Source organism: Phyllostomus hastatus, unplaced genomic scaffold (genome assembly GCF_019186645.2).
Source record: "Phyllostomus hastatus isolate PE091 unplaced genomic scaffold, TTU_PhHast_1.1 phas_scaffold_78, whole genome shotgun sequence".
Taxonomy (NCBI): Eukaryota; Metazoa; Chordata; class Mammalia; order Chiroptera; family Phyllostomidae; genus Phyllostomus; species Phyllostomus hastatus.
Genome location: NW_025334041.1, coordinates 106,935,481 through 106,948,620, shown reverse-complemented (window position 1 = coordinate 106,948,620; position 13,140 = coordinate 106,935,481). Strand labels below are relative to the sequence as shown.

General features: G+C 37.5%; 2 protein-coding genes across 4 annotated transcripts in view; one reads left to right on the top strand and one right to left on the bottom strand.

Moving 5' to 3' along the window:
- CAMKMT (calmodulin-lysine N-methyltransferase) overlaps window positions 1-13,140 on the top strand; it is a 343,336-nt gene that overhangs the window by 202,600 nt on the left and 127,596 nt on the right. The window lies entirely within an intron of this gene.
- LOC123812128 (small nuclear ribonucleoprotein G-like) lies at window positions 10,677-10,928 on the bottom strand. The gene has a single exon (XM_045828799.1). The coding sequence runs from the start codon at window positions 10,926-10,928 to the stop codon at window positions 10,677-10,679; it is 252 nt and encodes an 83-aa protein (XP_045684755.1).

Sequence of the window (13,140 nt, the reverse complement as noted above, 5' to 3'; positions counted from 1 at the left end):
GCATCAGTTCACATGTTGATTTTCCATATATGTCTCTTCTTTAGTGAAATGTCTGTTTAATTTTTTTTGTCCACTTTTTTATTTGGGCATTTTTTTTCTTATTCTTCAGTTTTGAGAGTTCTTATATATTCTGATTACAAGTCCTTTAACAGATCTATTATTTGCATTTGTCTTCTTGCAGTTTGTAGCTTGCTTTATCACCCTTTTAACAGTGTCTTTCAAAGAGTATAACTTTATAATTTTAATGAAGTTTGATTCATTCTCTTTTTTCTCCTTTACAGATAATGGTTTTGTTCATGTCTAGGGACTCTCTGCCTAACCCAAGGTCACAAATGTTCTCTCTCGTGTTTTCTTATAGAAGTTTTATAGTTTTACTCTTACAGTTAGGTCTGTGATCCATGTTGAGTAATATTTTAGTATATGATGCAAGTTATGGATTAGTGTTCTTATTGTACCTTGACTATCTGGTTGTTCCAGCAAAGACTATCCTTTCAACATTGAATTGTCATTGAACCTATGTCAAAAATCAGCTGTCCATATATTTGTGGGTCTCTTTCTGGATTATGTATTCAGTTCTCTTTTTTAAGATCTTATTTATTTATTTTTAGAGAGAAGGGAGGGAGAAAGAGAGGGAGAGAAACATCAATGTGTGGTTGCCTCTTGCATACCCCCTACTGGGGACCTGGCCCACAACCCAGGCATGTGCCCTAGACTGGGAATCGAGCCAGCAACCCTTTGATTCACAGGCCAGCATTCAACCACTGAGCCACACCAGCCAGAGGTGTATTCAGTTCTATTGATACACTGGTTAAGGATGTTCTGAAACTCAATTTATAATGTGTAGAGAGGGGACTGTTTGTCCTCACACCACCAAGAAATGCTCAGGACAGGTATGGCAGGGGAGAGTAGTGGGGAGAAAATGGGGACAGCTGTAATTGGACAATTTTTTAAAAAAGCAGAAAATCATATTACAAAACCAAAAATAAATAAATAAGTCAGAGGTTGTGACAATGCCCTCCTTAGGTTTGATTAATTTGCTAGAGGTTCATAGACTTCTCAGGGAATTCATTCACCCACTGCATTATAGTTTATTATGAAAAGATAGATAAAGGCTATAGATGCACCTCCAGATGGAAGAGATTTGGAGTACAAAGTATGTGGAAATTGCATGGAACTTGCACACTGTCTGAGCACATGATTCTCCCCAAATCTCACCAACCCAGAAGCTTTCTGAATACTTTCCATTGGGCTTTTATGGAGACTTCATTACAGAGGCATGATTGATTAAATCACTGGCCAATGATGATTGAGTCAACCTCCTTTCCCCTCTGGCCATGGGGTGGTACCAAAAGTTCTGACCCTCTAATCACATGATTTGTTTTGGCAACCAGCCCTCATCCTTAGGTGACCTTGGGGCATTCCAGAGCTTCATCTCATTAACAAAGCAAAAGACACCTTTGTCTCTCCTACCACTTGGGAAATTCCAAGGGTTTTAGGAGCTCTGAGCTAGAAATGGGGCCTGGGATGAACATCAAGCATATATTTGGTATTTTAAATCACAGTACACCTGTCCATCTTTATATGGAAATCGTACTCTTTTGATTGCTGTTAAGTCTTATCATGTAATATTAGTCTTACAACTTTGATCTTCTTTTTCAAAGATGGTTTGGCTGTTCTAAGTCTTTTGCATTTCTATATACATTTTGGAATCAGCTTGTCTATTTTAGTGGCAGGATTGTGACTGACATTGCATTGAATCAGTAGATCAGTTTGGGGAGAAGAGACATTACCAATATTGAGTCTTCAGATCCATGGACATGGCATATCTTTCCGTTAATTTAAACTTTATGTTTTAGTAGTGTTTTGTGATTTTCAATATATAGGTCTTACATATCTTTTTATTGGATTTATTTCTAATAATTTTTACATTTTTAAATGCTATTATAAATTTAAATTTTTAAATTCTTTTTAGTATGTAAAAATACAGTTGACTTTGTGTTCTGCAACCTTACTAAACTTTCTTATTAGTTCTAGTACCATTTTTTGTAGATTCCTTAGAATTTTCTACAAAAACAATCATGTTTGCTAACAATGACAACTACTTATTTCTTCCCATCTAGATGCCTTTTATTTCTTTTTCTTTCCATACTGCACTGGCTAAACCTCTATTACAAAGTTGAATAAAATCATAAAAGTGATAACAAAGGATATTGTCAACCAATGGTTATTGGCACCAACAATTCAATGCCAACAGGAACCCCCAATTTGGGGTGCAGTGAAGAAGGGAATTTTATTTAGTGATACTCTGGCTGTGAGGCAGCCCTGGGGCTAGTCCCCTTCAGGCTAGACAGCTCTGCGCTGTCCCTCAACGTTCTGTTCTGTTCTGTTCTGTTCTGTTCTGTTCTGTTCTGCTCTGCTCTGTGTGTGTCTGCTTTGCCCTGTTCTGGTTTACTCTGCTTTGGTCTCTTTTGTTCTGGGCCAGTCCACTCTGCTCCAGCGAGACATCTTCTGTGTTTCAGCTCAGCCAGGGATTCTCAATAGAAAGGGAAGGTACTCTCTCGAAGCCAGAGGGGAACTGACATGCTTAGACAGAAGTCCCCCTACCTATCCCCAATTGGTCCATCCTCATGCAAATGAGGACTCCAAATCCTCACAGTTTGGTCCAGAAGGCACTTTCCTGATTGGTTAGAATGGAGCAGCTCTGATTGGTCAGTGAAGATGTTGATGGTGATAAAAGGACTAACTCAGGTGGCACAGGCACAGCTGCAGGCAGACAGGCCAGTGCAGAGGCAGGTAGTTCAGTGCAGGCTTCTACCTGAGAGGCCCTAGTGTAGACTCCTGTGGCTGCTAGGCTCTGTTTGTTGTTGTTGTTGTTGTTGTTGTTGTTATTTTGTTTTGTTTTAATATGAGCCCACTTAGCCACCAGAGCCCTTTCAGTAGGTATGTTCTTTCTCAGGGTCTGAAATATTTATTTGTGAGGGATGTTGGGGTGTAGTTTTCTCATTATGTCTTTGTCTGTTTTTTTTTTGTATGAGGTTAATGTTGTCCTCATAAAGTGAGTTGGATGATATTTTTGCTTTTCAATTTTCTGAAATATTTGAGAAAAATTGATATGATTTTTTCTCAATGTTTTTGGTAGCATTCACCTGTGAAGCAGCTGGGTCTACTTAATATCAATCTGTGGGTGAATTCAGAAATCTGTTAGAAAGAAAGAGAAAGGAAGAGAGAGCAAGGAAGAAAGGAAGGGGGCAAGGAAAGAAAAGAGGGAGGAAGGAAGGAGAGAGAGAGAGGAGGAGGAGAGACAGGGAGAAGAAGGAGAAGGAGAAGGAGAGAGAGACCAGAAGGAAAGAAAACAAAAGAAACAAAAAATAAAGAAAAGAAAAATCTGTTTATACCAAAATCTCCATGATTCTGTGGTACATCCACATTTTTGGAACTACTGGTTTGATACAATATGACCTCTTAAAGTCCAATCCCATCATCAAGAAGACAGGAAAGTGTCAGTTCTCAAGAGGCAATGGGGTCATTCACGATCAGCCTCTGAATATCAGCTTTGAACTGAGTTTGGATCATCAAAGGCCTTCATTGCAGAACTGTGGAACTCTCTACGCAGAAAATTGCATGCAGGAGGTCATTCTGGCAGCATTGTAACCAGTCCAGTTTTACTTTTAATTAGAATCATGCATATAGAATTATTTATTTACTTAAATCTGCCACAAAAGCAAACTTTTTAGAGAAAAAATTATATATTTTATAAGGCAAATGAGTGATGCCATGTGGCTGATTAGATCTTTATTAATGTTTGGAATGATTAAAGTCCTTTTCAATAATTGTGAAATTTCCCTCATAAAAGTACACTTAGAGATTGTTGTTTATGCATTAGGTCCAAGCTAGCATTTTTCTCTCCTGGAGAACAGCTCTCTTTCAGGGGGTGGCGCTAGTGGCAATCCCTAAGTGCTAGCACGTGTTAATCGACTGGCTGATCTATCTGCAGCACATGTGATCAGCTGTGATGTGACTGTTTTCACAAAGGGCCGGCTTTCAGACAGGCTAGTTAACTGTCTTTGTTACTAAGTTCTGATCCTAGGAAGATAGTACTAACGTGTGATTAACAATTTTCCATTCACTACCTGCTTACCTCTATTTGGTTGTCTAAATGTAGAATTATTTTAAAAGTCTGATGTCCATGATTCTTTGCAGTGAATCTGTAGTCAATGCTATTTACCAGCCAGTGAAATCAGTGAAATCATATAGGGAACATGTCATTTTATGGGCACTTTGTTAATCCTAATGAATGTTCCAGTCAAAAATAGAAACATAATATTATGTGGTAGTTGGTGTGTAAGTATATATATTATAGTTCCTCTAGCTCAGAGGTTCTGAAACCTTTTTTTTAATGCCACAGACCCTTTGGTGTCTGGTGATACTTATAAATCCTTTTTCACAACAATGTTTCAAATGTATTAATAAAATTGTAGGAATACAAAGGAAACCAATTACATCAAAATACAGTTATAAAATATGTTTAAGACACAATTGTGATATAGTAATATATGTGCTTTCTTATTACCACAATAAAATAATAAGATCTAGTTGCAACTCTAATAACTATTATAATTTTTCATTGAGATTGAGCTACTAAGGGGCATTTTGAAATAACTGCAATAACTATAATGTTACATGAAAATATCATTGCTCACAGCCTACATTTATAATTGAAGGAAATGATAAATTTCAGTTCATTTCATAAAAATAACATATTTTTCTTTTAAGTTTATGGACTCCTTGAATTCTCTCTATAAATCCTAAGAATCCCTGCCTACGTTTGATTCATTTTTAACTCTTAGTTTTTGAACCACAAAAACCAAGTTATGCAAAAATAAATTATGAAAGAATATGGGAGAAAACAATGAAGGTCCAGTTTCCGTGTGGAATTGGCTGAAAGGCTTTATTCGACACTTGAAAATACATTTTTTTACATTCCATTACTTCTGTGGAATCAGCATTGTCCTCTTCAGCGAACCACCAGTGAACAGCCTGACGAGTGTGACTTAATCACACAGCACTTTTAATCTGTGAAACCTATTTAGAATGTTTGCACAAAAGTATAATGATATAAAGGAGAGAAATATATACCATAATGAAATTTCAGCTCGGAAGACCTAACTGGCAGCGAGCCTTGGACCCTTAAAATCAGAAGCCCTTTGGATTTTGTCTTAGAAACTTACTTATTTAGGGCTCTGGGGCTGAGGTAGTGGTGAGAGGATATGAAAAACCAAAAAGAAGAAACAGATAAGGTCATGTTTTAAAAATATTATGTTCAGAAGAGTTACATTCTATCACAGGTGTTCAGTTCATACGCCAAACCTCATATTTGCAAGTTGCTAACTGGCATTGCATGATTAGATTGAGTAATTGCACATGTCGGTAAAAAGCCATAATTACCTAGGAAAAATATATGCATTTTTGTCTGGGTAGGGCTCACCCATTTAGCATGTCTTTTAAATTTTGACCAATCATAAATCTGTTAGCAACATAGATTTTCTGTGGATCCTGACACATACAGGTTCTTGAATATTGTTTACTAAACAATTCCCTTGAATAGTAAGATGGAATGGAAAATCACTTAAAACTTGTGAGAATCGTCTAGCAATCAGAAGCTCTGGGACTCTGTTAGAAATTTCTGTTGTCCTCCATTTGTCAAACGGGTGACAAAAACGCATCGTTTATTTACAAATAGAAAGTAACACTTCATAATACCTGCCAGCTTTCCAAGCTAGATCATATCTGTCCTTGTCTGAAGGGCTCCAATAACAAACACCATTGTAAGACATTTTCTTCTGACCATCTGGCAGTTCTTAGGGACCAATCTCTCCCAACATTTTATAGCCACTGCACTGGTTGCAGCTAATCCTTGCAATGAATGAGCTGGAAAATGTGGATACATCAATATCATATTCTTTTAGAGCCCATTTAGTCCATGCCCTATTATTATTTCGTTTAATAGGGCCATTATCTTCTGTGGAAATGAAAGTAATTTGTCAGAATCATTTCTTAAAATTTAAAGATCAATCTATGCAAATTTTTTTAAATAAAAGAAACCATAGTTTCTTTTTTAAAGAATCTCAAAAACATTCATTAAAAATCTCAGAAATGGGAATCTGAGGCTCAGATTCCACATACATCTTTGGTCTTATTTTTTCAATCTGAATTTAAAAGTGTCCAGTGTAATAACCAAGCATGTGTTGGGCCGACAGTTTTCCCAGAAAAAGTGTATGTTAACAGTGGAGTTGGAACCTCAGCAAGGTCTATAAAAACAACCTCTGTGTTTCTCTTGTTTGCTTTAAGAAGCTAAGAAGAAATTTATTCCAGTGAAAGAACTTTATGAATTTTCCTTCAAAACAATTTGGCACTCAGTGAGCTTTGAATAACTAATGATTTTTAAATGCCTTATCTTGCGATTTATAAATATAAGTAATGGAAAATGTTTAAGATTCTTATTTCAACCTAGATTTTACTTCACACAAAAAAACCCTATGTTGGTTTTAGACTGTTAGAAAGCCTTTGACTTATTTCCACATTCTGACATTTATGTTTATCACTAAATTGAAATGAAAATAGTTATTGATTTTTTTTTCAGACGGAGTTTAACACTGTTCACAATACTCTGTCCCGAGTTTTGCGATTCTGCTGCATGCCACCACCACCCTTTTCACAGAAACCTTTTCTCCCTTGGTGTCTTGCATATTTAGGTGCGTTAACATGGGCAAACTTTCTTATTGTTTCTGGTTAAAATGCACAAATGCATGCACATACACACCAGCAAACTCTTCATAGACTGTAGGATGATATTGCTTTGTTATTTGCATAGCTGTTTGGTATAAAAATTAATTTTTTAAATTTCTTTAGAGAATGTTACGGTGACCTCTGGGATATGTTTTCTTTTTATTTTCTGTCAGATGGGGATTAAAATTACCCCAGTGTTAAACAGACTCGGGAATTTGTGTACGTTTTGGCTAACAATTAGATGTCTGCGGATCAGAGTCCCTCAGCCCCTGTTTTTGGTATTCTTGTCTTCTCCCCATTACCAGGTTTCTGTTAGTTTAAATTTAGGAAAGGAATAATGTCTCCAAATTACTTAGTAACATCTGGCTTTATCCTGACATTCTGACTGAATATAAATATCAGCGATGCCATTACTTCAAAAAAAATTTATAAAACGGGAAGAGATCTTAAGAGGCCACTAACATAGTGTCCTTTCTCGGAGATACCGTTTCCAAGAAAAGGAAAGCTTCAGCCTCTGTTCTAGCATGTAGTTACTTTTAGTACCAAATACTTCAGATAGCTAAACAAACTCTTACTATTCTCTGAATTCCATTCTCCTTATTCATTTTCTCTTATTCTAAAACAGGGAACACCATTGTTTTTGTAAACAAATTCTTTTCAAAATGAAAAATGTTTAACCTCTGAAACATTTTCCCTATTCTCTTAATTACTTTAAAAACTTTTCCTAATTAAGTAGGACAGTTTGGAAAATACCGTGTTAAAAGGATATCAAACAGTCCTCACCCCATGTCCTCTAAGAGGTGGCTGTGGTGTGGGAGCTAGCACATGTGGAGGCATAAAGCCAGCGGTGTGTCCCCGACCCTCTTAGATGGTGAATCTGGGGTGTCTTCTGTGGGGGCCACAGTGCGGGGTGACTTAGTCAATGATACAGAAACAAAACCTGTTTAGAAACAGGGAACAGGGGTTGATGCAGGAAGAAAACATCATCGTCCCATGTCCAGAGGTTCATCTAGCAGATGTCTTTAGGTTCTTCTTTCCCCTCTATATCTATACTTTTAAATTTGTGTTTTACAAAAATATATTCTATTTTGTACTTTGCTTTTTAAAGATGTATCAGTCAATTTTTATAATCTTCTACCCTATTATTTTTAATGGCTATATAATATTCACAGTGTAAATGCACCATATGACCCAACCTGTTTTTTCAACATTTTTGTTAAGAAAACAAACTATAGAGACAGCATGAAGGGGAACTCCAGCCAGTCATCTCATCTCTTACCTCATCTGAGGTAAGAGACAGCAGCCCCCATGCCTTGGGAGGCTGTCAGCAGGCTTAATTTCAAGAAAGGAATTTTTATTTCATTTACATTTCTATACCTGGGATAGGGGGCATTTCTCCGCCCCACAAAAGTGTGTGGACTCTTAAATGTTTTGGTTCTGGATGGGCAAGTTGGACGTATTTGACCCTACGTCCTTCCTGCCCCACTTAATATCTGGGGCAGGGACCTCCTCACTCAGTGGGGAATACAAATCACCCTGCTGCCTTTTCCTTAGTGGCCACTGTCCAGGCTTCTTCTTTGTCCCTTGCTTGGCTGTCTGATACACCTGCATGGGTTAACCAGTGGCTGCTGAAAAAGGAGAGGCTAGAAAAGTTCAAGAGCTTGTACAATTAGAAGCAGGGCACATAGAACCGTCCAGCAGTCCATGGAATACTCCTATTTTCATAGTTCCCAAGAAAACAGGGAAATGAAGACTTATAAATGACCTTAGAAAAATTAATGAAATCTTTACAACCCATGAAAGCCCTTCAGCCAGGGGTTCCAAATCCAGCATGTATACCAAAAGAGTGGCCCCTTATTGTCATTGACTTAGAGGACTGCTTCTTCACAATTCCCCTAGAGGAAGAGGACCGCAAGACATTTGCCTTCTCAGGCCCAGCACTTAATAACTCTCAACTGTTGGAGAGGTTCCAGTGGAAAGTCCTGCCGCAGGGCATGTTAAATAGCCCTACCATCTGCCAACATTTTGTTCATCAGGCTGCTCAGCCAGTACAGACTCGGTTTCCTTAAAGTATTATTTATCATTATAGGAATGGCATCCTAATTGCTGCAGTCTCTCAAGAAGAGCTAAAGCAGGTTTACCTCTGTCTTGAGGACAATGTCTCCTCAGCAGAACTAGTCATAGCCGCAGAAAAGGTACAGCATTATCAGCCTTGGCAACATTTAGGATATGTCTTATTTCACCATATGGTTAGGCCTCAGATAGCTCAGATAGTCCAGGTACCAGACCCCTTGACACTTAACAGTCTACAACAGCTCTTAGGCGCCATCAGCTGGATCGGTCCCAGTTTGGGGATCACTGCTGGGAAATTAACCAACTTGTTCAACACCCTTAAAGGGGATGCAGACCTAAATTCTCCTAGGTCCTTAAGTGATCAGGCTAGACAGGAATTAGAAAGAAAGAAAGAAAGGAAGGAAGGAAGGAAGGAAGGAAGGAAGGAAGGAAGGAAGGAAGGAAGGAAGGAAGGAAGGAAGGAAGAGGGAGGGAGGGAGGGAAACTATTGAAGTAACACCACTTAGATTCTGTAACTAATATTTTATCGTACTTGCTTTATCACATATCAAGGGAACTAGCCCTCTCTCTAGAGTCTGTCAGTCCATCTTGTGTTTTTATGTATTGCAAACTAAGTTGTAGATATCGGTACACTCCTCCCCCTTTGAGTACTCAAGCATCATTAACCAGAGTTCAGTTTTTTTCTTATGTGGTTAATCTGTATTTTTAAAAAATATGTTACTTTTACCTGGCTGGCATAGCTCAGTGGATTGAGCGCGGGCTGCGAACCAAAGTGTCACAGGTTCGATTCCCAGTCAGGGGACATGCCTGGGTTGCAGGCCACGGTCCCCAGCAACCACACATTGATGTTTCTCTCTCTCTCTCTCTCTCTCTCTCTCTCTCTTTCTCCCTCCTTTCCCTCTCTAAAAATAAATAAATAAAATCTAAAAAAAATTAAAAATAAAAAGAAACATAAGTAAACTGGTGTTTTAAAAAACATTTTACTTTTGAATTGTTTTCCAATCTATTAGAAAAAATATTTATGAATACAATTAAATCAGCTTTATATTGCCACATAACCCAATATCCCAAAACTTAGTGGCTTAACAACAAGAAACTTGTGGATTTTAGGTCAGCAGTACATACAGGTTGAGCTCGGCTGGGCGTTTTTTCTGGTGACACACTGAGATGACTCACGCAGCTTGTCATCTGGCAGCTCTACTGGGTCATCTGGAACGGCGTGGTCTCACTTGATAAATTCCTAGAATTGGAGTTATATATAAAGTTACATATACACGTAGCCAAATTACCTTCCTTAATTATTTAAAATGTTTTTCTTCCCACAGTTTCCTTTTGCATTTTTTTTAAAAAATTCAGTCATTTTAGTGCAGAATAACTTTTTGAGATACTAGTGGCATTTATTTTACTGAATATATTGAGTTAGGCATTAAGAATTACACAAGAGAAAATGACAAGATGTTGTCTTCGTTCTTCAGGAATTATAATCCCATCGAGAAGATAATACCAACACTACCTATAAAATAGTCAAATTGAATTCTAAGACTTTGTATGGTTGTCAAATTGCTTACTTCTTTCTCCTTTTTGAAAGAAAGGCTGGGTTAATTACCTGAGATCTAGTAAATAGTCAGTAAATAATTTTTCGTGACTGCCATTAAATTTCAGAGGGGGGCTGAGTTAAAGTTCTCGAGACTAGGGGTTTTGTTAAGGAGGTGGGACTTGATTTAGGCATTGGACAAGAAGTAAAATTTGTTTTTGTGTGTTTTATAAAAGTTTGTTTAACAAAAAAGTTCAACATGAAAATGTATACAGCCCTATTTTTATGTAGCAAAGTGGGTGCTATGGCGAGGGAACGTGTGGAAGCTGTTGATTTCTGTGGTGAACACAGCCGTTCTGTACACCCATCCCAGTGCGTCCAACACCGTACTGCCTCCTCGGACTACCACCACTCCCACATAGCGCTCTTGACCACTGGTGGCTGTCTCCACGCGATGCACAGAGGGATCAGATCCCTGCAGTATTCCTTGGACATGTCTGCCACCATTTAATTTCAATGACAACTTCTTGTCCATCAATTTTTTTTTTACTGGGAAGGGTGAACTTTGTTCATGGTGTCTACTCAGCAAGCTCAAAGAGACCTCTAAATGGAATTCTAGAGGTACAATTTGGATTAACTAAGGAAAAATTTATAGATTCACCTATAGAATCATTTGTCTGAAATTTACTTTATTTTGAACTCTTCAAAAACTTTATGGTTAGCAGGTACCTTCTTATTTCTCATGAACACAATACTTTTCTGCGGAAATATTTACCGCCTGAGCCCATAAAGGTGTGACCAAAGTGATGGTTCCACAGCCACATTTTTATTTCTGTCTTTTGTAGTGCAAAGTGTGACAAGAAGGGAAACAACCAAATTCTCAAATTCAGAAACTCTTGTCTGCAAACTCCATGGATTCAAAGTTGGAAGATTTATATCAGATTGGAGGAAATATGTTTGGGAAATTCTGTGGGTACAAGCAAGCCTATGAAAGCTCATCTAAATTTTTTTATACATTCACTAAAATAGAATATTAATTTTAGCACTCTAAATACATATTAAAAGTTATAATGAGATTCTAAAAATTAAATTCTGAAGAATTAAAACTATAAATTTTGAAGGTTCTCTATCATCCTTGATTTCAATTCTATGCTTTTGTCACAGAGGGTGCTCATATGAAAAGTTTTTTTCTTTTTCTTGATTGTGATTATCAATCCTCCAGCATTTTATGATGCGGAGTTCCTACCATGGTCCCAGAGACAGATGAAATTGGACATATAAGCTATGTGTGCCTCGTTTTATTTAACCAGTGTGAATAAGTATTTCTCCCCCATTTCAGTATATGTCACATAACCTTAGTTCCAAACTGAGTGCCTTCAGTCCCTGACAAACTCGACTTCCTTGTCCTGAAAGATGAGAAAGTGCAATTCCAAAGCCTTTGTATACTTTTTCTGTTTCCCGGCTCTCTCCCAAGACAGGGACATTCATGGTAATCATCCTGTTCCCCTCTACTTTGTTGCCCTTCTCTTATTCTGTCCCCCTGTTCATTCCTTTTTAAATTATTTATGGGATAGGGAGTCTAAACTCTTGATAATGAAGAAGCCATGACTGAAAGTGAAGTTCAGTTAAGGGGAACTCCAAGTTGATTTCAAGATGAACAACAAGTGTGTTGCTGTCTTCATACTTGTTATCTTACCTCAGCTCTGCTGCTATAGCTGTAAGCACGTTTCATTACAGCCTTCACAAATTGTAGCACCTTCTCTTGGATGTACTTGATGGCGGCAAATGTTTCTGGAGGGCTAAGGTTTGTTTTGGAAACAGGTACAGGTTGTTTACAATCAATATCAGTGGTTTAAGTGGATGGAATTACACTGGGTAATACGTCTTCCCATATATGTTCACTTACACACAGGATGACAATTACACATATATAAAGTAATCATTGAAGAAAGGTAGTTTCCTAAGGTGCTTATTGTTTTATCTGTCTAGGCACTACACTTGAGAATTTTGGGAATCCAAAGGTCATAACTGAAAAGGAAGCTTAGAGGTTATTAATAACCTGTGGCAACTAAGACACAGAAAGATGAGATGACTCCTCTGAGGTCTCGTGCTCAGTGACTGAGAACTCTTGGGATACTTGTTTCTTCCTCTAGGATCATGCATCTCCCTGGTGCTGATTTCCTAACAAAAGAGTCAGTGCAGACAGAGTAGGCTAGCTTGCATGTTGAGGTTCTCAAGACATTATGATGATAATGATAGAAAACAGCTACCTTTATACATACAGCATCTTTAAAATATTGTAATAGCTCCAAATTCTATTAGTAGAATTATGATCATCTATAGTCCAATTACCATGAGATTATTTGAAGAATTTGAGGCTACACTCAACTAAGTAGTTTAAATGATTGTTATTCCAAATGAAATACTCCAAGATCATCAATTTTTGTGTTTTCTGAGTGTTTGGATCTATCATTTCAAGCATATTATAAAACCAGCTAGCTACTACTTTAAAAAATCTGTACTTTTAAACTAGCCTTATAAATACACGGTCTGGCAGAAGTAGTGCCATTGAGTGTGATTGGTAGGGTACGTGAATGTCTCTCATGAGATGGACAGTAGTTTGAACATTTCACCTAAAATGTCATATGATGTGCTTGTGTGTGATATTCTTATGTTACAGAATTACACACATATGATTTTGTAATAAAATATTTTTATGTAATAAAAAGGGGCGTTATTTGTGCCAG

Bases quoted from the DNA above. Each gene is read 5' to 3' on its own strand.
- LOC123812128 (XM_045828799.1), bottom strand. From the start codon at position 10,928: ATGGACAAGAAGTTGTCATTGAAATTAAATGGTGGCAGACATGTCCAA.